Source organism: Cygnus atratus, chromosome 17, assembly GCF_013377495.2.
Source record: "Cygnus atratus isolate AKBS03 ecotype Queensland, Australia chromosome 17, CAtr_DNAZoo_HiC_assembly, whole genome shotgun sequence".
NCBI classification, from domain to species: domain Eukaryota; kingdom Metazoa; phylum Chordata; class Aves; order Anseriformes; family Anatidae; genus Cygnus; species Cygnus atratus.
The window spans coordinates 4,699,841-4,726,116 of record NC_066378.1 but is presented as its reverse complement, the minus strand read 5'-3'; the positions used below and the strand labels follow the sequence as shown (position 1 = coordinate 4,726,116).

The 26,276-nt window shown below is 39.7% G+C and overlaps 2 protein-coding genes across 13 annotated transcripts in view; one reads left to right on the top strand and one right to left on the bottom strand.

The window, feature by feature from the left end:
* DEPDC5 (DEP domain containing 5, GATOR1 subcomplex subunit) overlaps window positions 1-6,535 on the bottom strand; it is a 46,623-nt gene extending 40,088 nt beyond the window's left edge. For 5 of the 9 annotated variants that reach the window (XM_035556749.2, XM_050714208.1, XM_050714210.1 and 2 more), the window contains exons 1-8: window positions 5,510-6,534; window positions 4,950-5,037; window positions 4,175-4,221; window positions 3,595-3,680; window positions 2,725-2,808; window positions 2,025-2,074; window positions 1,290-1,359; window positions 843-921 (exon numbers count right to left, since the gene is read on the bottom strand). In XM_035556749.2, coding sequence (XP_035412642.1) covers window positions 843-921; window positions 1,290-1,359; window positions 2,025-2,074; window positions 2,725-2,808; window positions 3,595-3,680; window positions 4,175-4,221; window positions 4,950-5,037; window positions 5,510-5,567 — 562 coding nt within the window. In that variant the 5' untranslated portion in view covers window positions 5,568-6,534. Of the gene's footprint in view, window positions 1-842; window positions 922-1,289; window positions 1,360-2,024; window positions 2,075-2,724; window positions 2,809-3,594; window positions 3,681-4,174; window positions 4,222-4,949; window positions 5,038-5,509 lie in introns of all 9 variants that reach the window. The other 4 variants (XM_035556745.2, XM_035556746.2, XM_035556750.2 and 1 more) reach the window with 2 other exon arrangements.
* Window positions 6,536-6,978: 443 nt separating this feature from the next.
* On the top strand, window positions 6,979-25,713 carry PRR14L (proline rich 14 like). Of its 4 annotated transcripts, none has more exons than XM_035556757.2 (10): window positions 6,979-7,041; window positions 7,587-8,093; window positions 9,572-9,653; window positions 10,303-10,368; window positions 12,622-15,424; window positions 18,787-18,855; window positions 19,625-19,793; window positions 20,085-20,191; window positions 21,173-21,244; window positions 21,912-25,713. In XM_035556757.2, exons 2-10 carry the CDS (start codon window positions 7,632-7,634, stop codon window positions 22,228-22,230), a joined length of 4,149 nt encoding a protein of 1,382 aa, XP_035412650.1. In that variant the 5' UTR covers window positions 6,979-7,041; window positions 7,587-7,631; the 3' UTR covers window positions 22,231-25,713. The 4 variants fall into 4 exon arrangements, with proteins under 4 accessions (XP_035412650.1, XP_035412645.1, XP_035412649.1 ...); XM_035556756.2 differs by having other exon boundaries at window positions 6,988-7,041; window positions 12,049-15,424; XM_035556755.2 differs by having other exon boundaries at window positions 6,988-7,041; window positions 11,749-15,424.
* The last annotated feature ends 563 nt before the right edge of the window (window positions 25,714-26,276 follow it).

Sequence of the window (26,276 nt, the reverse complement as noted above, 5' to 3'; positions counted from 1 at the left end):
TCACAGCAAAGTAACTGAAAGCACACTGAATGCTAATATTACTAATGCAAAGAGAGCAAAAAAAGATTAAAAAGCAGGACTGTTTCAGATGATGTAAACAAAACTGTTGTATTGTCAAAAGGACCTGACCTTTAAATCCATTTTTCCAACACATTCACAACATGCTGGGTAAGCATCTGTACTATCTTTTAGGAACGGTATTCGCAACTGACTCCCTGCTCAGCTTTGAATAGTTGCCCAGTTGCATATGCTTTAAAGCACATGGTCAAAGGAAGGGGAAAGAGGTTTGCTAAAAATTTAAGCCAGAAAAAAAAAAAAGGACAACGACATAGTGAAGTGGCTCATTCTCAACTCCCAAAGTTTAAATACTTCTAGCTAGCTCCACCTGGGCTAAAACAGTGTTTTTCCATCCTGGCTAAGACACAGTCAAGAGAAATTTAGAACACTGAGACCCTCTTTGCACAGGACTTCAATTCATTTCTGGTTTCAGGATTCATACAGGCTTGCCCCTGCTCTCATCACCAAACACGTTCACATCCACAGAAAATCTTTCCAGGTTTTGTAGTCAGTTGGCCCCCATGAATTAGTCACTGAGATAAATGAACCCAGACTGTACATTAAGGACAGGAAAACTATGGAATACCGGGAGAGAGAAAGGCATGGCACTGTGAGTAACGATCTAAGAGGACACCATAGCACACTTCAGAGCAATGTCTGAGCCAAAAGCAGGACATTTTAGTTTTCTAATAGTGGCAGAAATGCATCATAATAGCAGTTTTATAATAGAGACAGAAATGATAGCTGCTGCCATTCACAATCAGGCAAGCCAGTTAACCACGTACCATAGATATCAAAATCCCACATTTCACAGCTCATCTGGATAAAAATATAAACCATGGCAGAAGTGGAGCGGAAGACCACCTGCAAAGGAATTAAAGATCTTTTTTGAAACAAGGTACATTCACTGCAAGTGCCAAATGCACAATTTAACTACGAAGTAACTTATATGACTGGGCCCACTGCATCATCGGGAATTTCCCCTCCAAGGAGTTGGCATTTCAATAGCCCAAGTAATTCCTAGTGCCATCAGTGAAAAAGCATTGAAATTTACTAATCATTCATTCTCCTCCTGAATGTTGCAATTTTTCAACCTGCAACACAGCCATTCAAATGATCCATACACATCCGCACACAAGACAGAATTACAAGAAACTTGGGAAGAAAACAAAGGGGAAAAAAAAAAAAAACAAAAAACAAACCTTTCTTTCCCCTACTCCCTGAAATCTTACCCGTGTATCCTCACTGATGTATCCACAAGTGACTTTCTCACTCTTAACCCACAGTTCACCTGCTTGTGCCCTGGAAGAAAAAGAGTGCGTAACATTTACTAACTAGAGTGAACGTGAAGACTACAGGATCAACATTTGAGTAAATAAGGGATGTACCAAAATTATGCATTCAAGGATGACTTGAAGGCAGAGTAGAAATTTATTTGGATAAAAACTGCTCTTTAATCCAAAAGATGTCAAACAGCTGTTCCCTGCTGCATCTGCACACTTGCTTGTCCCTTTGTCATCTCAACAGCAACTGAAGCAACCCTCTTCCGAGCTGTTACTAATTTTTGGGAAGTGAGGTGAAAGGAAAATTATTTGGCATTCACCAGAAGCAGCAAGTGTGGTTGGCTGTCCTATTATTAGTTTCTTCCACTCCAAATCAGACAGAAACCTTTCCCAAACCCATGCTGCAGAGAAAAGTCTACAAGATTAAGAGAACAATAAACTGCAAATGACTTTTCACAGAAGATTCCCATCATTGATCTGAAGTCATAAGTAATAGTACGCAGTCAGAGGAATAGCAGCTGTAGATTTTCACTAACAATATATTCTTTTCATTGATTGATGGAAATGTTAAAGATACTTCAAAATACAAAGCATTTCTCTTTATACTTGCCAGTTAAGGCATAGATTTCTCTGTTACTCTATATATCTTCCTATATTCAGGAATAAATCATATATAGCACTGACCTGATACCTGCAAATTCCACCTTTTGGGTGACATATGCACATGTGCTGACCTAAGAAAGAATAGTTACAGGTGTTAAAAGAACAATAGGCTCGGAGTGAGCAGACAGATTTGCAAAAGAATGGAAAACATGCTCAAACACAAGACTTCTGCCATAAAAAACATTTAAACCAGAACCTCTTCAAGGCAGTATGGAAAATAGTTTTTAACAGATGCTAAATTTGACTGGATTCATTTCCTTAATTCACTGTCCCTAGAAAAATCAAAGACTGCTCTTTCGAGATGCAGAAACAAACAAAAAAAATCTGATAGTTAATTATTAAGCAATATCATCCAAGGGAGGATATGTTAGCATACTTTTACTTGAAAAACAGCTGGATTTAATTCCTTCCAGAGGTAGTAAATCACTAAAATTCAGAACATGGGAAAAAACTCTCAGCAGCATTTCAGTACCCAAGGCAGTAATTAACGTTACTGCAACAGAGTAGGAAACGATGGAACTTATTTTTTTCTTTAACATTTACATTTATTTCTCCAACTGTAATGTCCTACTTAAAAAGCTTATGTTCCTCAGGAGTTGCTGGCACTGGTCCTGTTCTAAGTTTTTTTTATTTTGTAAAAAGCTTATTTTCTTTTACAGCAAGGAAAGAAAAATGTACATAACCTCCTCAACCCTGCACATGAGGACAGCATAGGCCTTACCAAACTTTTCTTCAGTCGCCACATATCCCCACGCCCAATATATTGATCTTTAAAAGTCAGCTCCACCAAGTCCAAGGTCACCTCCTGGGAAACAAAAGAAAGGGCTTAGATTTTACTGTTTGTTTCTAATACAGCACCCCTCAATCTGTTCTGCTAAGAACCCAATGCTACAGTGACGGCTGTTCTAGAGAAAGTCAACACTCCTAACAGACACAAGACAAAAAGGAAACCCCATCAGAACAACCACCAGAGTTATGCATGTAGCTGGAACTACTGTGAGCTGCAAGACAGTGCATGAGGTGGCCCAAAAAAGCCCCAAGACTACCTGTTCTACAACTCTCAGAGCAAACTAGAAGCACAAGTGAAACAAATGAGTTCCATTGTTCATACCATTATGGAAACCTAGTTTTCTGCGAGTTTTTGTCTTGTACTGAAGGTAAGCTCTGACGGAAGCCCTTTAGCTAGTTGGACATCTACAAGAGATGCCTCTCTTACAAGGTCCTCTGGTGTGAAATAATGCAAATCCATGCCATGCCCCACTTTTCAGTGGGGCACTTACAGTTTCCTTTCTCTCTGCTTGCTTATCTTGAATTTCTGGAGTGTAAATATAGTTAAAATCTCTAAATCTCTATCAAGCAGGTCCACAGGCTTCAAGAGTGTGGGGATAGTGGGGAGAGAAGAAAGAGTCCCATAACAAACACACAAATAGTGCAATTGCACAAGCCTTATTTTCTTTGGAAAGATGGGCAAAATAAATTTCGATTAAAAAAAAAAAGCCTTTTTTACAACGCTATTCTAAATAGAAATTCACAGAGCCCCAGTGTGAGCTAAGTGACGGGACAGATGGAAAAAAGTTTCAAAACCACATACCTTTGGGTCAACAACATTCACATGGACATCCTGGTATGGCCGAAGCCGGAACACCTGTGCAACAGTCTGATCCACGCTTATAGTTTCTGCCACAAAAATGAGAACAGAGAAAATAACTTATGGAAAAGGTTCCAGGTGATTTGCAAGTACAAAAACAATATATTAAGGTTGGTGTGAAACACTTTGGGCCTTAGCAAAAGACAACTTCTTTCAACTACTGCCCAATTTAGAATTCATTAAAATCAAAGCAGGGGAGATAAGTGAAAAGTCTAGTCTGAATTAATTCCTGCAAGAAGAAAAGACACATAGCCAGTCAAAGAATACAGGAACAAAAATGTAAGGCTTTTTTTTTTTTTTTTTTTTTTTTTTCTCAAACTCTCCCTCACATTAACTCAACCAAAAGCAGATTTAAAGTTGGCTATTCACTTTCTGATAGAAATTATAACCCTTCCATCCCAAACTAGACAAAACACTGGTCTTCTTAAAAAGTTGAAGTACATGCATTACTCAATCACAGATACAGTCCAATCACACCACCGTTTGTGATTTTACTATGCATACCATGAGCCTAGAGTTTTACCTTTCTGTAAATCTTCCTTCAGTGACTTCACTTGTAGGAGCAGGGGGCTAGCATGCAAGAAAGAAAAAAGGTGGATGAGTTGAGACACCAACAGTCTACTCTGGCTAAATCACTTTCAAAACTGTTTAGTAACACAGAGCAGGAGATATGCTAAACATAAACACTAATGTTTTCTGGAAAGCTTCAATACACCATCCTCTCTGCCTGTCACCCTGTGATGTTCTTCGTACCTATTATAACCATAAGGTACTCTTTAGGTAAAGATGATACTCTAAATGGGGAAGTAAGTCACACAAGATCTCAGAATCTCATACAGGTATACTCCTACTCTTCAGATATAGGCTGCAGTATAAACAGCTTCGTAATGAAGGTTTATGTTTTTATAGCAAACAAGGAAGCTTTAATTTTGCCTATGGAATGGAAGACTAATCATTAGGTAACAGCAGCTCTACAAATAAGATAAAGACATGGATGACCTCTCCACATTCAGGTGCTACTTGCCCTATGAAAGGTCAGCAAACACCAAACAAAAAATTGCACAAACTTGGAGGAAGAGCTCCCACTACAGTTAACCCCTTTATTTTTATTCAGAAGAAAAAAACAAACAGACATGGCAGCCTCCTGAAGCAAAGTTATCCAAGTCTAGAAGAATTTTATCCTCTACATTTCTAAAAGAAATTTATCCTCTAAACCTAGAAGCTGCTGAACATGAACGTGCCCCTTTCAATGTTCTAAGCACACTCCACTAATAAACAGCAGCAAAAAGAGAATTCACCTGTATTCATCATTGGGATGTGCAATTTCCACAACATCTCCCAGCTTGATTTGAAGAAATACTTTAGGATTCACCACCAGTTCATCATCTTCAAGATATAAATGAACGAAGAAAACTACAGTAAACAAATATACAGCAAACACAGATACTTGCAAGTTTATACACACTAACTTGCTCTACATAAATTCACTAGCCCAGGATTAACACATTCCTAATACACCACATTCACTACACGATACGTCCCCTGTGCAGCCACTGCAGTCTGGCCACTGCACGTTAAAACATTTAAATACGTTAAAAGACAAGTGACAAAACAAAAGGGAAAGAAATAAAATGAAGTGATTTTATTTTACAGTTCCAATTTCATTCTGTTCTGACAAATAAATGTAATTTTATTCTACCTTACTATTAGAAAAGAGCCTTCCACACGCTGACTGGTGATACTGCTACAACAAAATTCCATCTTCGCTGTTTTGTTAACAATATCAGCAAATCGGTTCATTGATTTCAAATAAGTAAGAAAGTACTGGTCTCACTGTTAAGAGCCACGAGATACTGACCACTGCCTCCAAAACCCTTCTTGTGTATGACGAGCTTGTACACCTTGTTGGTTCTCATCTTGAATTCCAGTTCTTCTCAGCTGCTTTGAGTAAAAACAGTTGAAGACATCTTGCATGTCTAATATGGAAATGAAAATAAACATAGACAAACATCTTATTACAAAATTATTCTTTACACTCTCTGTGTGAACAAAGGGTGCTGTATCACCGCATGGTCAAGAACACCACACCTGAAAGGCTGACACATTACACAGTTTATAAACGTCAAACTAAAAGCTTAGAAATTATGCCTCTTCTGTCAGCACTGCTATCAGAGAGAGAGCACTGCTCTCTGAAGATCTACCTTTTGTATTTCAAGGATAAATTCCTAACCTTGCGTTAAATGCAGTAAAGTGAACACCCAGACTTACACCCACTGCCAACTATATCTTCTGTTTTCGTCCTTCTACTGCGCGCTCTTGTGCCACAAGGGAGTTCCCCCACTTCCTCGCGTCTTTTTCCACGTCTTTCGCAGACGCTGGATTCCATACCTGTCTCATTCCACATCGGTGCCGCACAGCTCCGGCCAGCAGAGGGCAGCTGTTCGCCCAGATGAGGCCAAGCAAACATTTGCTGCTTTGGCACTTTGTATTAAACATTTCAATTGCATCAACGACCGCGTTTTTTCTTCCTGCTGCTTGAAATGGAAGCAGAGCATATTTCGACGGAGAACCTTTACTGCTACAATGTACTTTTTTTAGAAGGGTACTTAAACCGAAAACTATCAGTAACGAGATTCTCTTCGGTAACAACTACAGACGCGTAATTACAAGACAAGTTTTTCTACTTCTAACGCATGTTTGCTATAACCGTGTTCTCACAGGGTGCGCAGAGGCTCTTATACCAAACCGAGGCGCGCAGAGCAGCCTGGAAGCAGCCCTCCCAAACAGCGGAGCGGGGCTGCACGCTGCCAGCCCCGTTACGAGGCACACGCGCAGGGCAGGAACAAGCCGTGCGCCCGGATCGTTCCAACAAACTCCCTAGGACCGGGGAGCTCTACACGAGCGCCGCCGGGCCGCAGCACTGCGCTCCCCAGACGGGCGTGCAGCGAGCAGGGCCGGTGCCGGCCAGCCCGTCCCGGGGCCCGCTCGGCTACGGGAGCGCGCAGGCCGGCGGCCCAGCTTCTCACCCAGCCCGGCGGCAGGCGCGGCCGTCCCAACACCGCCCGGCGGCCGCTACGGGACGGGCGAGACGTCCACCGAGCCGCCCCCCCCGGTGGCGGGGCGCTGACCTGCTGCTGCTGCTGCTGCTGCTGCTGCCGCTGCCGCTGCCGCTGCCGCTGCCGAGCCCCCGCCGGGCGCCACCGCCCCCAGCCCCCCGGGCACCGCAGGGCCGCTTCCGCATCCGGGGCCCGGCGCGCGTCAGGTACCCGCCGCTACCGAGCTGGGCTGGAGGCGGGGCCGTAGCAACGGCTGCGTGCCCGGCTGCGCGGCCCGGATGGGGAAGTGAGGTCAGAGGGAGGGGGCGGGAGGAGCGGAGCGGGGCCGCCGCAGGTAACGGGAGCGGGGGGCGGCAGCGGGTGGTCCCCGGGGGGGGGGGGGGGGGCGCGGCCCGGCCGGGACGGGCTGGGGGTGTCCGGGCCGCCTTGGCCAGGGTCGCTGTGATCCGGGGCCCCTCGCCTCGCCCCGCCTGCCCCCTGCATGGGGCCGGGGCCCTGGAGGGGCTCGGAGCTGCCCGAGGCTCCGGGGGGTGCCCAGGGGCCGGTACGGAACAAGCGAGGCGCCTGCAGGAGCCGGCCCCGGGTCCCGCGGGCGGCTGCGGAGCGCGTTGGTTGTAGTGCAGGAGGAGGGGGAGGAGGGGTGATGCCAGCCCCGAGGTGTGCGAAAAGACCCCTCAGCAATCCCTACCTGCCCGTGTGCGCTGCTTTTGTTGGTGAAGCCTTTGCCTGGATGCTCGAACGTTTCTCAGCTCTTCTTTTAAGAAAAATAGCTGGATGTATCATCGTTAAACACACATTTGAATCCTGAACAATGAGACCTTTCTCTTAGTCTCAGGGTTATTCCTTTCTATGTTGAGTTAATGTTGCTTTCATGTTCAGGGTAAGCCGTAAAAAGCTCCAGACAACGGACCTCCCGCTGCCCTGATGCTATCAGCTGGGGTGGAATGTCGCCTTGATTCTGCCGCCAGCGGTGTAACAGAGGAGTTCTATGCGGGACTGCCAGCCAGCATCTCCACGGAGCTGATGGCTGTATCGGAGCCTACCGTTGGATTAGATGCAAAGGCTGACGTATCGACACCTGTGCCCGCACGCAGCAGCAGCCTGTCATCTGAGCATCACGGGACTTCTGGGGTAGAAGACTTTTGCCAGAAGACGGAGGAGCCGGATGATATGGTCAGAGTGATTTCTCAGGGGCCAGCAGAATCCCGTCCTGAAGAGTTAATGACGGACAGAGGCCTTGAAGAGGATGAAAAAAACAAAAGACAAAACTTTAGGGAACCAGACTGCTCTGGTGGTGGATACCTGCAAGAAGATAAAGGGGCGCAAGATGCGGAGGAGAACTGTGCTGAATGCTGTGCTTTAACACCTGGGGATTGGTCAAAACAAGTAAGCAAACAGCAAAAGTCATCCCGGTGTGATATTTTGCATTTAAGGTTATAATGACAAGGCAGAGGACTTTTTGGTTTCCTATTATTTATGTTTTCCGTCACGTGTGTCATTACTTAGGTTATCACAGGCCCAGTGAAAAATGAGAGTATATTTTAGTAGACCAACAGTATTTTAAAATACCAGGCTTTGCTAAATCCTGATGGAATGTTAGGAGGCAGGTATGTAACAATGAAGAACAAAACTGGTGACTAAAGCATCCTTACCCAGTGCCCATGTTCTGTGGGTACAGTATATTTCACAGGTACCATCCTTGGTCAAGGTACTAATCACTGAATAATAGTTACTTCAGTCTGGTCATAGTGATTTCATGATGCAGTCTAGCATTTAAGTTTTCTATCTAAAAATAAAGATTCCTCTTCATTTTTAGAATTATCGTTTGTAATGAGGCAAGAGTTCACTGTTAATGTTCTCAAAACAAGAATCTCTCATGGTCATGGTTTGTTTTTTCTCCCCTCTGGCAAAGACTGATGATAAAAATAGTACTTCTAGGCAAAGACTTGCTGGAAAATGTGCCAAATACTCTATTAAAAATTCAAGAGTCGCAAAACTCTTTATTAAAAATTGAAATTTTTAGTGACTCTTGGTCAGTTTTCTTTAACTTGTCAAAAGTTTTCACAAACACAAAAAGAACATGGAGGAGAAAAAAGGTATTGTGACTGAACGTATACCAGCCAGGAAATAAGGTGCACAGTTTACAATTATTACTGGATGTTGCATAATACCAAAATACTTTCTGGTTTTAACTCTTATTTTTTGATTACCGTTTGATTTATTTGAAGAGTTATGAAAATAAAAATCATTAAATGTTCCATAGTCAGTTTTCCTAGATGACCTTTCACATATTTCAAATGTGCAGGTAGCTTGGTGGTGAGGTTTTTGATGATTTGCTTCTTTGTTTTTTTCCAAAGCAGGCCTAGGTTGCATGTTCCTGGGTTTATGTGTTTTTGAGCCAAGAAAAGGAATGGTACAAGGCAAGTTCTACTAAATAAAAGAAAAGGTGTGCACCTTACCAGAGGCATGCAGGACTGGTCTGGGGATGTGAGATAGACTTGGAGACTGGATTATTCTTCTGACACTCACATTTGCGACAATTTCCATTTAAGCCACTTATATTTTAGTTGCTTGCATGGGAAGACTTTACTGCTTCTAAACACAAATCTGTTCTGGACGCATCACTGTGTAACGGTGAGGTGCTGTTGGTTGATAGGACCAGAAAGGAATGGCAAGTGCTCGTGTGAACTAGTTGCAAAGCAAGTCTGCGTCTGTGCAAGGGCTGAGGTTTCAGTGTGCTCTGAGGCTTCAGGGTGTTTGTCCTATTGACCCAACCAACGTAGATGAGCAGGTACGGTCCCTGAAATGTGCAAAATGTTTCAGCAAATTGATTCAACTCCACTAATACTTTTGTCCTGTTTCAGGAGGATCCTCACCTAAACCAGCATAAGCCTAAGTCTTCAAGAAGCTGTTGCGCTGAAATAGCAGGATCTCTGAAGAACAAAGGTGCATTTTTAGTTCTACATCCCTATCTGCTCCCTGCTTCTCTCACAGATGCCTTTTTGTTGATTTAAAATTGATGAACAATTGTAAGAGAGCTCATTTACTTTGTTCTATAGTAGAAGCTATTACCCTGTGTAGTTTGAACAGTATCAAAACTTAATCCATTGCTTTTTCAGAACAGCATATGCACTTTCCTAAAGACCCATTATGTAAAAGACGATTTAGTTACTTCACTGGAGTACTTATTTACCCCAAAGCAGAAGCTCTTTGTTAATAGCAGATGTTTTGCATTTCCTTATGCTTCATAGCTGGACTATATACATCTTTGCTATTACTACACTTATACCTCAATATGCCTAGTTTGATATTAGAGGAATCTGAAAAATACAGGTCTTTGGATGTCTCCTGCTCATGTGGAATGTGTGTATTGAAAAGGATTGAGTTTGTTATATTAGTTTATGGTGGGGTTGTTTGTTTGCTTTTTTTAAGGCTCGTATTAGAATTGCTAGCATCAATTCTCAATTGACTTTGAATAAGTTTTGATAACCAAGGCTACACACAATATTGTGTATAATGCTAAGAGGAACATAGTAAGCTGAATGCCTTCTCCATACAGTGTATGGTGCTGATTTGTGTTATTTTTCTTATGCAGAAGAAAACCAAGCAAATGTTCAGGTGACAGCTGAAACTCTGCCAAAGCCCACTGAAGACGTACAAGGTATGAAGACTGATGGGACTAGGATATTTAGTAAAGCAGAATACCAGAATGACAGTGTGAGTCGAGGTCTTCCACCTGATAGCAATGAATGTCCAGATGTAAACACAGTGTTGGCCAGAGCTGGGGTTTCAGAAACCAGCTTGTTAGATTTTTCAGAGCCTTTAAAAGTAATTGACATTGAAACAACTACAGAACCACAACAAATAAGTGAATATAATGGGTTGAAAGCCCATACTGACATGTCATTGAGAACAGGTGGCAATGTTGTATCTATTTTGGAGACTAGAAAAGATAAGTTACCCAGACAAAGTCCTGTTAATGAATTTAGTACATCACTTGCTAATTGCCAGACTTATCAGCAGGATGAAGAAAACAATGCTCATGACTTCTGTACTGTTCCTCTACCTAAACAGAATGAACTTGGTAGATTATCATCAGTAGAAAGTGGTAGAATGCTCTCCATAGAAAGTTCTGAAGGTTTATGTTCAGTTCTGAAAACTATCTGTTATCTGGACTCTAGAAATATGTTGCTAGAAAACAATAGTACTGCAATGCATAAAATTATCAATGAAACCCCAAAAAAGTATCTTCCTGAAAACATGGAAAGTCAGACTAATTATGATCATGGAACTGGGTTTGTAGAAAATTGGACCTATGCATCCATGCCATTAGAGCATCTCTCAGTGGTAAGGATCAAAGGATTATCTAGTGCTCAAACTGATCGTAGGGAAGAAAATGATAATATAGGTAAATATTACAGCTTTGAATTTGAAGAAGCTGCTGAAACCCAAAGGAAAATTGCTGTGGGAGGTAACATTGTAGCTGGTAGCTTGCCTGAAGCTCCAGAGGATGCTAACTCTGAGCATGGTCATTCTTCAGTTTTTAGTTCTATTCCTTCATCTTCTGAGGATTTCTCAAAAGAAAAAATAAAAGTGGTCCCATCAGAAGTTGATAAGTGGAAAAAGGACCACTGGCAATTCTCTATCAGTGACCTATGCAAGGATGGTGCAAAAGAAAATAGACTATTGAAGGAAATGAACAGCATTACTTCCCATGAAATTAGACAGACAGATGTATGCATTTATAATGCCTACAGTAAAATTTCTCTTCCCAGAAGCCATAGCTGTCTGGACCATACTACCAAGCTAGAAAAAAGGTCACCTGAGGTACAATTGTTTGAAAAGGAATCTGAGAGTAATACAAAGTCAGAAGAGTTAGCTGGCAGTTTAGTTGACACTACAGAAGCCAATAGTAATGACACTTTGTCCACTGGCAAAGAAACTAATTTGATTTGTACACTAAATGTAACTCTACCTCCTGTTGCACAAAAATCAAGAGAACCTCACTGTAATGAGTATCTTCCTTGTACTACTTACGAAGTTGCAAACAGGGACAAGGCTCAGGATAGTCTATCTGGAAAAGAATCAGTTGGTGCATCTGGGACAACAGAGGAACAAGTTGCTGAATTTGTACTTCATAGAGACAGTTTCGAGTCTTCAATAAACCCCAAGACTTTTGATGCACCTAATATGACAAGAAAAAATTCCCAAAAGTCTTTAGCAGGGAATATAGAAAGTGTGGACACTGGTTTAGAAAATGAACACAGTGACACATGGCATTGTAATAATCAGAGCATAAAAGACCAGCATACAGTTGCCAATACTTCCTGTACTTTATCAGGGAGTACACATATAGACGATGCTCTCCCAAGCAGTCGTTCTTTTAAGGCTGACGTTGAGATGAAGATTGAAGAAAATGATAGTTTGGAAGGAGAAGCTTCACCTGGATGTAATGGTAAAAAGGCTATCGTCTTTCTGGAAGAACACTTCCCTTTGGCATGTGGATCTCTTCCTTCTGAAGATTACTTGGGCAACAGAGATGTAGTTCTGCATGGGATAAATGACATTTCCACAGCAAAAAACATGTTTTGCTCAACTTACACTGCAGAGGAACCTACTGCTACCTTGGTAGGAGATGAGGTTTCAAATAAGAATATGAAGGTTGGAAATGTGAAACAGTTTGATCTTTATAAAGTAACAGATGTCAGTGAAATTATTTGTGGCAAAGATGAGGCAAAAGAACAAATTAGCATGTGTGCTCTCCAGACAGATGAATTTGATAAAATAAGAACTGTGAGCTCTCCAAAGGCTCCTGAATGCAATTGGAGAAGTAAGACTAGTGAACAGCTATTAGTCAGATATTTGAAAAAAAAAAAATGTGTTCATAATTTTGGATTTTGCAACTCTCCATTAGGCCCGAAGATGAAAGAACTAGGCACATATGAGAAGAAAGAAGTGTCATCACTCACAGCTAACCCTTCTGAGTATAGCACTTCAATCTGTGATTGTCCGTTACTCAGCAATGTGAATATTCAAACAAGACATGCTACCAAAACAGAAAAGACCCTGTGTCCAATGGAAAATCAGTTTCTTGCACGTCAAAGTGAGTTTAATGGCCCAGTTCCAGGCAGCAAGCATCTAGAAAGTTTAAACAAACCACCAAACACAGGTTTACAATCTATGGCTACTTCTGTGGAAGAAACTAAAATATCAATTGTCTCTAGTCAAAGTGAAGAGAAACTGTTAAAAAAAGGCGATGACCTGCCTCCGTTGGTTCATAAATATGTAAGGGAAGATGGTTTTCAAGGAACTGTAAAAGAGAAGGTAGTGGATTTTGACTCTTTAAATGGTATAAGAAATGCAGACTCTTCAGGATGCATGGGCTTCATCAGTGATCTAATTCAGGTGAAGACAACAGAACTAAAAGAACAAGAAAACAGATGTGGAAGAGAAGGTAAAGAAACTCTTGAAGAAAGCCTTTCTGACAGTAAATCACGATGTGTTCTAGCTGTGAAAGACATGGATGTGACCTTACCAGAAGGTGGTGACTGTGGACAGAAGTTTAAGAATGCATGTGTAGAAGAGAAGATTGAAAGAGAAATAGCTCCTAGAAAAAAGTTGCCCATACATTCTTCCCTTGATGGAGATTTCCGATGGGCTTTGTTAGAAGGTTCAAAAGAATCTGGTAGCAAAATAGTCCCTGTCAGTACTGAGAATTGTGAAAATGTTTTTGAAGAAATCCCAAGATCTAACCTAAATTTTTCAAAAGAAAGAAAAAATACTACAAAGCTTGCACACTTAGCAGGTATCAGTCTGTGTTCAGAAACTGTGCAAGACTGTCAAACTGAAGATGCACCTGACACAGAAATTTCACCAGAATTCCAATATAATACAACACCCCCATTTTATCCATCTATGAATATATTATCAAACAGTTGCAAAGAATCATCACCAAATTGTGTTTGCCATGAAGTATGTGTGCCTTACAAATTAAATGCACAGAGCAAATATAATGTAAAGAAAATTACAGGATGTCAAGACACTATACCAGTTTATTCAGTTTGCAAGGAAAATAAGGCTTTAGGTTCAGAGAAACTTGATCAAGTAGAGAAATGTCAGGCGCTTAAACGAAAGAAAAAGTATGAGGAGATGGAAGTACATTTGTCAGACATGGCACAACAAGAAAAGAAGTCGGAATACCGAGTGAAATCAAAAGTAACACTGCAACCAAGCATATTGGACAGTTCTGAACTTTTATGCAGTTCTTCAACTGAGTTGGTGATGGCAAGAAATACAAAGTTTGAAGGTCCTTCAGAGGAGATTTTTGCTTTTAAAAGCAACGAAAATAAACTACATAGCACTTTACAAGAACTCAAAAGGCCAAAGATTACCCCTGATACAATTAGTTCACAGTTTTTGAAGACTCAGGATTCAGAAATGAAAAACCTGAACCTTAATTTAAGCTATAATAGAATTCCTGGTGCCTTTGGAACAACAAATAAATTAAGAGGACCTCTTCCATTAAAAAGACAGCCTAGAAGGACGTGCAAAAAAGTTCCCACTTCGTATCAAGTAGAAACTGTAAGAAAAATGAAAAAAATTAAAAGTTCAACTTTTTTGGATGCTCCCTCAGAAATGCCCCCTAACCAGGAAAACACACTCCTCAAATCTTTATACTTTACATATAAACCACCAACAGTGGAAAAGGAAATAGCCATGGGATTTGTACGTATGCCAAGGCCCTCTGCCAAGAGGTGCAATTTGTTGAACAGCTTGAAAAGTAGAAAATGTACCAAAGAACCAGCATTGTTGAGCAAGCTGTCTGCAATGGCTAGCAAGCTACTGGCACCTGCCAAAAGCATCCATAACACAGAACCACTGCCATGTTCTTCTGAAATCCTTCCAGTGGCTGTGCGGTACAGCCAACGTAGATCTAAAAATCTATTGGAAGCTTTGTCTTGCATTAACAGGAACTTACACTCACGCTGGGCTGACAGTTGGTGTACCAAGATGTTCAGCTTTCAGTCGTTGGCACTTTATCCTGTAGGATCTACCAAAATATCTTTTTTAGATTTGAGCAACAACTCTCCATCCTCTTTCCTGGACACCCCGGTTTTACCAATTTCTTTTCACATAAAATTGGACTCCAGTCCTGTGACAGACCTAACAGGGATTACATCTGGGCACTCAGGACATCACAGACCAGTTTTGGGAGAAACGCCGGCATCACCTTCGAAGTGGACATTCTCTTTTCTCCTGTCTCAGAGCTGTTTGGATGCAGCAGCTTTCAAGGAAGATTCCAGTCTAGATAATGAGCTGCCTTCCCCTCTCTCTGTAACAACCCCAGGGGCTGTTGCCCTTCATCCCGACCACAGAAGAAATGCCGTAGCTGAAAGAACGGGAAGTTGCTCCATGCTTGGCCTTCACACGGTGTTAGCACTTTCTTCCCCAGGATGTTACAGGATTTGGACGAGAAGAAGAAACTTAACCAGTCATATTCCTACTGTCCAGAGACTATTTATATCCCAATTCACACAGGGTTTGAAAGGGGCAAGGTATCGAACTAATGTATCAGATGACCTCGTCTCTTCCTTGCCATACTCCTTGGGCAGGGCCCTATCCTTATGGAGTCAGCATGGTCCTGCCTGTCCCTCCGAAATCACTCCTCTTCATTCCAGTCACTGCAAGTGGCAGCCAAGTGTGGGCATCGAGAACAGGTAAAACCCATCAACTTATTTCTGAGAATAAATATGTATAGGGTATGTTCTTGCTCCTTTTTGGGGGGAGAGGGTAATTGGAGCTTGTGTTGGAGGGTCAGTGTCCCCCATTCCAAATCTACACATTCTGCTCAAAAAATGGCTCAGCGTGGAAGATTCATCCCTATGGAACAGTCTGTTAGCTGAATTTAAATATATTTGCCTTCGCTTCTTTAATACTATCCTCTTTGGGCAGAATGACTAACTCTATTTTCTTCTCCTATGCCAAATATACACACGAGAATATATAATGCAGAAAGGTGAGCTACTAAATTAGTTCTATTCAGAGTGACTGCAGAGCAACTGGATCTCAGAAATCCAGTAGGAGAGCTTTTTTCAGAGGTCTGAGCCACAACTGTCACTTGAATGACTGTAAAGTATTTAATATCAGGTTAGGGAGAATCCTAATGGGGGTGAGAATTCAGTTAAATCTTTAATTGTATTCCATAACAGTTCTATGCTAATTGAAACCTCTTTACATGTGCTATGCCTTTTGATAGTATGTGCTAGATGTATTGTTGGCACAAGCAAGCATAGCTCCATTTCAGGTCGGTGATAAATTGTTGTGATTTCTGTCCTCAATATGAGTGGGAAGAGGACTGAAGTCTAGTTTGCATATCTCGCTTAACATTGTTATCTGCATTTGAGATCTGTTTGCTGAGAAACAGAATAAGAGAAGAGGTTCCTAGTTCTGGTAGGAGATTTTTTGCTTGCACTTGAGCAAACATTTTGCCTTTTATGTATCAGTTCTGCTACCTGAGACACCACAGGACAGTTCAGTCCCTGATCTCGCAGTCTTAAGATTCCTGGACAGAGTTATAGGTTCATGAGTGCTGCATAAAAACCAATTCAATCAATTCTTGTTTAAAATTGCAGTGTCTAGAGAACTGTTGAATTTGGCTTATCTTAGTTATATATAATTCATGCTGTGTTTTGCTTTGTGTAAATGGAGAACGTATTAAAAGTTTAAGTATACTGATCGCTAGTATAATTCTTGCGTCTACTGAAAAGGTTTGAGTGAGCATATGAAAGAGCTACTCCATTCTGGGAGTTCTCTGCACTAAAAGATTGAAGTTGAATAATAGCATAGAGACAACTTTGCAGCATATTCTACTGGACTGAGTTTTCTAGTGTATAAATTAGTACCCTGGAAGTAAATATAGCAGTAAACTACAGTTTGAGCACTCAGCTTAAAATAAGACTTTGTTGCACTTTTTAAAAACAAAACAAAACCCCTACTTTTTAAAACTTCCATCCGAGTATGGGGTAAAATTATTATTTTGTATTGTTGAGGCATGACATCCTTGCATTGTGAGATTTGAGCTGAATTATGCTCGTGTTTTCTCCTGTAATTAAGTCTACAGCTTGCTACAGCATATCCATGTAACTAAAATGTGAGAGTACTTAATTCCTTGACATAAAGGATAATTTTAAAAAACAAATGTTTTGCTATTAGTGATCTTTATTCAAAAGGGAGAGAAGCCAAATCAAATCTTATCACCCTAAGTGAAAAATACCCAAAGTTAAAATACCCTAAAACTCAGTTGGTATTTTCTTCTTAAATACCTTTCAAATATATCCCTATATGTACAGATACATACTAGGTAGACTTAATTATTGCACTGTCCCACTCGGATTTTCTTTAAAGTGAAGTTACTGTACTGCGTTTAAGGCAGTAAGTTTAAAAGAATGTTCCCAGAAGTTTGAAGTGCAATAAGTAAATCCTATTCTTAAAATAAATAGACAAAAAGCAAAATTGAAGGATTTGGATATAAAACAATTGAAAGAATAAAGCCTAGCCTTTAAAATATTTAACACCAATTTAGATTCCATTTTTCTAGAGATTGATAGCCTGTTCTCATCAACTAATAAGTCTTATTTTTCTTAACATATTAACAGGAACAGTGACAAAAGGATAATTCGGTATATCTCTTTTAAATTTGTGTGTATTCAAAAAAATATATATAATCTCCTATGAAAGAAATGTCTGGCATGTAAATGTAAGAATACAAGAAATAGGTGGGCAGTATAAAAGTATTTTCAGCTCCCAGTATGACAAATCTCTGCTTGTTTTAAGATGGTTAAAAATCAGAAAAACTAAAAAGTGGCTCCTAATTTTCTGCAGGCCATTTTCTTCTGGAAGAGAGTTTGTCCACTTTAAATGGTTTCATTCACTGTCAGTTTTAAATAACCAGGAAAACAAGGAACTAGGATAGTTCTGCCTAATATCTTGTGCTGTTACTTCCACTGCCAGTAATAAAATATTCTTTAATTGAAATTCTTTTTCTAATTAATGCTTATTTGGATTCAAAACTTCTAAAGTGTGTTTTCCTCTCTTCTTGTAAATTATTTTTTTTTTGGATTGCACAAAGCAGTTAGCTCAGCCTGTAGCAAAAAGTACTCTGATGCATTGTTGGTGCAGATTCCAGTGTTGTTGGGATAGTGAGTAAGAACACTGAGAAATGAAATGTTACAGTTCTGATATTAAATGACAAATACAAGAAATGGGTCTTTCCAGCCTCCTTATATACCATCTTATCCGTGCTGCCAGCATGGTTGATTTTGATCTATTTTTTAGCATTCCAGTCTGTCTGTAACAGTGAAGTACATTGAGCTGCTAGTTTGGGAGAGCAGCAAGTGGAAGATTTGCTATTTGATGTAATAAAAGCTGTTCCAACTGACTCATTTTTCTTGCTGTTAATGGTATGGACACAAAGTAAAGCTTAATGTTAAAAGACCCAAAGATGCTGTGCTGATTTTTATTTCATAGAATTATGGTAATTACCAACCCTTACAGAAAGGCTTTTTGTTATTCCAGTCAATTAAGAGTTTTCCACTAAAATTATGGGAGTTAGAGACGGTAGAGATTGGGTCTTAAGGAAATCATTCTTTGCACTTGCTGCTGTTTCACAATAGGCTTTTTGATTTAGTGGACAAAACCTTTATGGTTTTTGTTTAATCTGAAAAGCTAGGGTTTTTGAATGAGGAATTTAGATTTACATGGTATTAGTCCAAAAGGTGTAATTACTTGTCTCCCTCTCTGTGCTTTTATTTCCTTATCACTACCATTTTTAAGTGAAAGTAGGATTATTTCCCTAACAAGCTGTCAGTGAAATTTTGTTGTTAGTGGACTAAATGGCAGATGTGGCTTACTCTTGTATGGTTTTAGTCTTTCTTCCCCTTGCCATTCCCAATATTAGCTTTTTTTTGTGTCTTACAATCCGGTTTATATTAAGGTATTTTTCCTTCATCTTTTTTTATAAAGTAGATCTAACTTCTTTTTTTTTTGTTGTTGTTGTTTTTTTCTTATTCTTTTGAACCAGCTATGCCATGTTACCGCACTTACCTGTACCGAGTATGGAAGCACTACAGACTGTGGGTGGTGAGATACCGTGAGTGTCTTGACTTTTGATATTTATTCCGAGTACTGCGATCATAAATTTTCTTAGAAAGAGACATCGTTTATGTCAGTTTGGCTTTCAGTTTTTGGCAGTTCAAGAATAGCTTTCTGATTAAAGTTCTAGAGAAATACACTGACCGGATCATGTCATGGGGGAGCGTAGAGGAGCATTCACACAAACACCATGTAGATCACTGTACAGAACAATGCTGTTACTTTCAAACATGTTGTGTCACTTACTATGAAATACGCATGTAAAACTACAGAAGCTTTATTTCTTACTTGGATATATGTTCTTTCTGCTTGAGGAACTGGAGGGTAGGTGCTGATACTTCCTTCTACTCTTTTTCAGTGTTGGGATGGCAGAGATAAAAGCTATCTTTTAAATTTATCTGTGAACAAAAAGTACTAAATTAATAGCTGTGCCAAAGAAATTTGGTGACAGAAAAGGAGAATTAATCATTTTCTATCTGTAATGACCAAATAGAGCTATAAACTGTTTAACTATATGGAAAGGAAGAGTGGTTTTAAAATTAGATGTTCAAATATACTCGCAATTTAGTTTTGGTATACTTGCAACCTGCAGGAAGTTTTTGGCTGTATTTATGTAGTGGAGAAAGTGTTTACTTAGGTACTTTCTATGAACTGCATTGTTTTTGTGCCCATATTGTAATTTAGGAACATCATATGAGAGCATGGGATGATGTTGCAGCATAAATTAGGTATTAATCTACATATATTCCTTTCTTCCTCTGTAACAGTCTGGAACCTTCATTCCTTCTTCCATTACCAAAGTCTCGCTCACTTCCAGAAGCACTGCAATCTACCCCCAGGCTTCCAGCATCTGAACTCCAGGTCCCTGCCCTTGATGAAGCTAATACTTCCATTCCGGCCTGTTTTAGATCTCAAGATAACACAGAACTGAAAAAGGTGAGTTCATTTTAGATTTGTACGTATCTCAGACTCTGGTTCCCTAGGACTTGAAGTTGCTGCTGCTGAATGTTACCTAGTAAATGTTAAACAAGGGGGAGAAAATAGGCCCCTACTCCTAGTCTGTGCTGCTTTCTTGTTTTCAAGCAGAAAGAAGGTGGCCAAACAAAGAGGAATAGAAAATCTTTATTCTATAGATAATGTATACTTAACATAAAAGGGAATTTGGTTAACTAGCATGGTAATTCCTTCATCTTAATTTTTTTTTCTCCCTTCCCCCCCAACCCCAAGACTGAGCCAGAAAAGAGGCCAAAGAAAGTCTCACAGATCCGAATCAGGAAAACTGTTCCTAAGCCAGATCCTAACCTTACTCCAATGGGACTACCCAAACCAAAAAGGTAAGTCATATGTTTTAAATAGACTTATACTAGCTTCTGTTGTTTACATTTCCTGCATAAATATTTCAATAAATGCTTCTCTTACCACAGCTATTTTGTACACTCCCAGCTGAGTAACACCTGATGATTACTTCTGGTATAAGATAAAAGTATAGGCCTTTAAACATAACCATTTTCAAGTGAGAAAGGATGAATAAAGGGCTATTGGATATGAACGAATGTCTAGTTTTTAGGCAAAACTTGAAACTCTAACCTGTGGTGGAATGATTTTCTAAAGAAGTTTATACTGATAAACAAGCATTGAAAATAAATCTTCCTACAGTGCACAGCGAGACGAAGACTTATCAGGAAGTTCTGCTGATGCAAATTATGTTGGAGTTCTTCACTGTCCTTTCTTTTCCTGTGGTATATGACCTTAGGAAAGCATTAGTACGTTGTAAATGTGGGTAGTCACAGTGCCAAATATTTATAAAGCTTTTCCAATCGGTCATCTATTATTTTGTTCATTTCTGGCTTGAACAGAAGTGCCAGCTTAGACAAAGAAATGCATTTCTTCACATATGAGGTTGATAATTAAATGTTTATTACTAAGTTTTAAAATCAGTCTCAAGAGATGAAACATTAATGTGCTAAACTTTCTTTTCTTAGCTTCCACAAAAAAGTGAGGTGTGAATGGATTTCCCTTTCTTGTTTTGAGCACCATTATTTCAAAACATCATAGTGTGCTAGAAGGAGCACCGATCTCTGCAGAAATGACAAGTCTTGACCCAGATGTTTTAAAAACACCGTATGAAATGAGGTACTTTGGGACCTCATTTTTCATTCCTCTCTGTACCCAGTTAGTCTAAAATTCTGTTTTAAGTTGAAACGTAGGTATCATTTAAGCATAGAAGGCAAACAGGTTTTGTTTCTAGTAAATCTGCTTGTTGCGAAGAGATGCTTTTTTAAATTCTTGATTTGATTTGTTCATTACTTTTTCAGGCTTAAGAAAAAAGAATTTAGTTTAGAAGAAATTTACACAAACAAGAACTACAAGTCCCCTCCTCCAGCCAGGTTGGTTCTGCTTCCTAATGAGAACACTAAGATGAATGTCGGTTGTTGGTGAGGAGATTAAACGTGTCTGATAATCTAAGGGGGAGTTACATTTGAAAAATTGCTCTATTTCACAAAGATAAGGAAACTTAATTAAAAATTAGTATCTTTTTTTATTTGGATGGAAAGCAGTGAAAGAGAATATGAACTAAGAATTTGCAGTTATATGAGTTTGTGTATTTTTTTCATCTATTCTTTCATTAGTCTCCATCCAAGTACAGTTCTTATTTTTTCAGAATTAAAAGGCAACTCATTATTCTTTAGAATCACAAGAATAACTCCTTAAGTATAGCACGACTATCAAGACTAGTATGTCTTTTAATGTTCAAATCTATTTATTCTGTAAAATCAAGGGTCTACAATTGTGTTTTTGAACTGAAATACAAAGAGATTCAACCCAGATGTCTATGCAACAATAACAAATTATATAGCTAGCAGTATAAATGTGCAGTTTTCTGAAGTGTAAGCTGCAGATAAATATAGATTAGAAGGGATGTGGAGGGGCTGTAAAAATGTAAAAGTTAAAAGTGTGTTTACTTGGGTTACGGAATGAATCAGTCTCCCTGTCTTTGTAAGGTGGTTAACTGCTTCTGAAGTGTTCATGAGCTCTGTCTTTTGCTTTTACCAGGGGCTTGGAAACAATCTTTGAAGAGCCCAAGGAGAAAAATGGACACTTGATCTCTGTCAGCCAGCAGAAGAGAAAGCGGATTCTAGAGTTTCAGGACTTCACTCTTCCTCGGAAGAGGAAGGCACGAGGCAAAATCAAAGCAGTGGGTAGTTTCACCCGAGCAAAAAAAGCTGCACTACAAAGTGCAGAGTTAGATGCCCTTCTGAGTCAAAAGCTAATGGACCTAGAAGCCTTTTTTGCAAAGGAGGCTGAGCAGGAGCAGGCGTCTGTCATCCAAGGGAGCCATTCGGCTGAATGTGGTCCAAATCAGCTACTTTAGTATTTTAGCCCTTCGGGGAGAAATCTACTGACTTCTTCATACCTTACTCTACCACTCTCTTCTAATACCTGATGATAAGTTATTGGCTGTGTCCCTCTTTAAGGTGCTATTTTTTATTTTTTTAATGCTACTGGAGGGATTCTCTTAGGGTCCCTGTGTGAGTGTAACACAGCCATGTTAAGACTTACCTTCCTTCCCCACCCTCTGGAAGTTATGGCTAATGTTTAATGATGTTTAACGACCTTTTGAGGGTAGAGTAGGAGTATAAAAGACGAAGTAGTGTATCGTCAGTGATGCTAGGACTCTGTACTCCAAAACATTTGCACATTTGAATCTGCTGTTACTACTGTAATGGCTATTTTGAACAACCTGACAGAAGAGATACGGTGTTTGGTAAAGATGAGTTTTAACAAACATGTTCTTGATATACCACTAACTTTTTAATAATTAAAAGTAGCAGTCTGGGCTTGCTTTCAATTATTTCTTCCTTCTGTTTACTTAGAAGGTTCCTTCTGACTTTCTGTGCCCTTCCTGGCTTCAGGCAGCAGAAGCCCCACATAATTAGAATTTAAATAACTTGCACTTTGTATAGATTTGTTTATTTGCAGTATGAGGACACCTTTTAACATGATCTGAGATTTTTTAAAGAATAATATTTTCAGAAAAGAAGGTGCCCAGTGCTAATTTTTCCCCAATAGCAGAGTAAGTTTTTACCTAATTGGCTGATGCTTTATACCTCTTCTCCAGAGGCAAAGCCCATGAGGATGTTAAGTCACAGGATATGCAAGTAGAGCTTTTAATTTAACTGAGCTGAGCTGCTGCATAGTGGAAACACCAGCAAAATCTTTGGTTCTCATTTTTAAGTGATTTTAATTTCAGTAAAAATATCAGCTTCATTTTAACACCAACAGGAAAAAAAATCTGTTTTGATTTTTTAAAAACATTTTAGTTTCACAATCCATATAGCTCAACATTAGATGTCCTTTGTACAGCACCGTTGTACATAATAGCTGGTGCTGTACAAAGAGCCTCCTAGCATGTCAAAAGCATTTTTTTTTTCATTATGTGAGGCCATTTGTAATTATCTGATGCAGCACTGGGCAATTTCTCAGCCATAGCTTTTAAAGGAAGAGAGCTCCCTTCTGGAATAACTTCTGTTAAACCTACTTGAAGCATGATTCAAAATGAATGCTAGCTGCAGTACAGGTAATTTCTGTCCTTTAGTGCCTATAGAAGTTATTCATGCAAAGCTGTCATTGCTGGGATGCTCGAATTTAATTAGTCTATTCTTTTATTTGTCACTTAAAACTTGCACTTTCTTATTTACCTGCCCATATAATGAAATTCCTATTCACCTTCAGAATGAGCAAATATGTAGTGGGTAGGTATTTTAATCAAGTCCCAGTAAACGTAGGACTGAAATACCATCATTATCTTCTGCTGTTCTGCCATTTCTGTTACTGGCCTAACAGGAAACTCAAAATTAACACGCAATCTGTTGAATTCCAGAGCTTTGAAAGTAGAGAGATGAAAGAGGAATATTACATTCTCTGTGCCTGAGTCTTGAGAGAAATGTATTCTGGGTTTGTTTTGCTCTCAGCTTACATGCTGGGATTCCTGGAAGTTTACATTCTTGTTTTGGAGGCTAATTATATTTAATTAGGAAGACTGAAGAAAAGAGAAGAGTGCAGACTTAGTGCCGTTTGGGTTTTGGGGATAAAATAACAAGGTAGGCAAACTTTGAACATATTAACATACTATTTCAGCAGCAAGGTCTGGTTAACCTATTTGAGCTGCTGTAGAACATTTTAATTGATCCTCTTTATTTTTATAAAAAGAAATACCTAAAAAAAAATAAAGGTCAACCACCTTTTCAAAAAATATTTGAAACTTTCCCTATGTTGATTTATTGCCCAAATATTGACTGGCTGGAAGCTGTAGCAAGAGTGATGTGTGTGTGTGTGTATGTATGTATATGTGTGTGTATATATGTATGTGTGTATATACATATGTATAACTTTTTATGGTTTTAATGCTGTAGAATGGGATTGTGGCACAGTGTTAATTGACCTTCTATTAATATGGCAGTCTTCTAGTGCTGTGACACAATTGAGCTGTAACCTCACTGGGGCTTTTAAAAAAACAAGGATATGGGTGAGGAGGGAGGAAACTTGGGTCCAAGCACAGTTCATACCTCTAGTGTGCTTCAAAACATGGAACTTGTTGTTTTTTCCTTAGTGTGTGGGTTGTTTTGTTGTATTTTTGTCTGCTTCCTTGCTCTGCCTTATTTCCGATTGCTTTGAAATAACACGATAGCTTTTTAACAGTTACAGGAGAGAGAGCAGATGAAAGAAAATGCCAGATTCCCTTTTATTTACAAAAACTGAAGGAGTTAGAAAATGATGTAGCAGTTTCCTAGCTTGTCCCACACCTTAGAGTTTGTGGAAACCCAGATACACAGCATTATTCTGTTTTGGTTTAGTATTTGTATGATAGAGATGCAAACTAACTGAGACAAAGCATCTTTTTCTTCCTCCCCACACACCCTTCAGACACAGATGTCAGTCATTCTTGTGCACTTTTCCTTTTTTTCCCCTCCCACTTCTTTCCTTACTTACAACACTCACGGAACAGTCTTGTTCCTTGTGGCTGCTGCTTGTAACTGGGAGTGAGGATGGTGCAAAGGTTGGTATTTGCCACTCTGAGCTGCTTCTGTCTCAGGTAATCGAAGGAAAAAAAAAATATAGAGGAGGCATATTTTGGGGTCTTAAATACTTCCTTAGCTGAAAGATGTGTACACTTGCCTTTTTGTAGAGAGAACCCACTCCAGTGAGGATTTTTTTTTGTATCATCATGGAAAGACATTGTATATATTGCTCACAGAATGCTGACTAGAGCAGCATGAGAATTGCAAATTGCCAGGTACCATCACGTAGCAGTATGTTTTTCAGAGCCAGGCAGCTTTTTGCTAAATTTGCTGGTTATGGGAGGTAGAAGGATCACTTTCCTAAAAACAAAATCTTACTTTCATCATGCTACAATTGGAGCAGCTAAGGCTACTTTATATGTGTTGCAAAGTTTGCCTGACTGTCCTTGTGGCTGCATACATTTGAGTTCTGATGCTTGCTGATTTTCTGCAAGCAGTTTTCATTTATTGTATTTCATTTGAGGTGGGCCTTTGGTATATAATGTTTCAGGTGCTCTTCTAGAATATGGATGCTAACTGTGGATTAAATGTCTATATGATGCTATCATGTCAACAAATAGCTCAATGAGAATTTGTATGCCTGTGCCATTAGCCTCCATCATGCTCTTGGCATTTTATTTCTGTTCAATATTGTGTGAATCTAAAATTTTATTGTTTCTTTTGTGTGTGTTTTTAATTTATGGAAATAAATTTTTCTGAGGAACTTTCAGCCTTGTATTAGTAACTATGCATGATACTTCTGTCTTACAAACATGGTGGGAAGAGGTTGACACCATTAAGTAACGGGGTGAGCTGTTAGGGAGCCATGCAGCAGCAATTCAACACTGCAACGTTCAGCTGTAGCTATATTTTACCAGGACAGACATGGGGCATTGTAAACACACTCCTAACTACTATTTACATTGCTGAGACAGGATCCATTTCTTAAGGCAGTAGAGTAGTACCATCCAGACAGCACAGACAGTACCCACTAGGCTTCAAAGCTGGAAGAGGCCCGTGGTTCACACACTGCAAGTCTGTGCGAGACATCAACCTACTGCTTTTAAACCGAAGCAGAAGCATAGGAACACCAAACAGGGCTATTCAAGCCTCTGTAATATATAACAGAAAATAACTCCCACCTCCCACAGCCCATAAAATCTTGCATATAACCCCTGTTTTCAACTCGCTGCACATTCAGCTGCATTGTTCTTGACAAAGCTAAAAACTTCACCCTATTCTCGTCTTTCTGAAAGTGCAGGGTTACCTGAGTCCTGCAGATGGCATGTAAGCTCCAGTAAAGAAAGGGAGTAAGCGCATCAAGACTTAAACTAGGCCCCTGCTGTTCCCCCACTTCAAG

What these genes read in the sequence shown, in the direction of transcription:
- PRR14L (XM_035556752.2), top strand. Translation starts at nt 7,632, where the DNA reads ATGCTATCAGCTGGGGTGGAATGTCGCCTTGATTCTGCCGCCAGCGGT. An exon ending in AGTGTGGGCATCGAGAACAG is followed by an intron (nt 15,425 to 18,786) that starts GTAAAACCCATC and finishes CTTTTGAACCAG; the next exon opens with CTATGCCATGTTACCGCACT. An exon ending in ACTGTGGGTGGTGAGATACC is followed by an intron (nt 18,856 to 19,624) that starts GTGAGTGTCTTG and finishes CCTCTGTAACAG; the next exon opens with TCTGGAACCTTCATTCCTTC.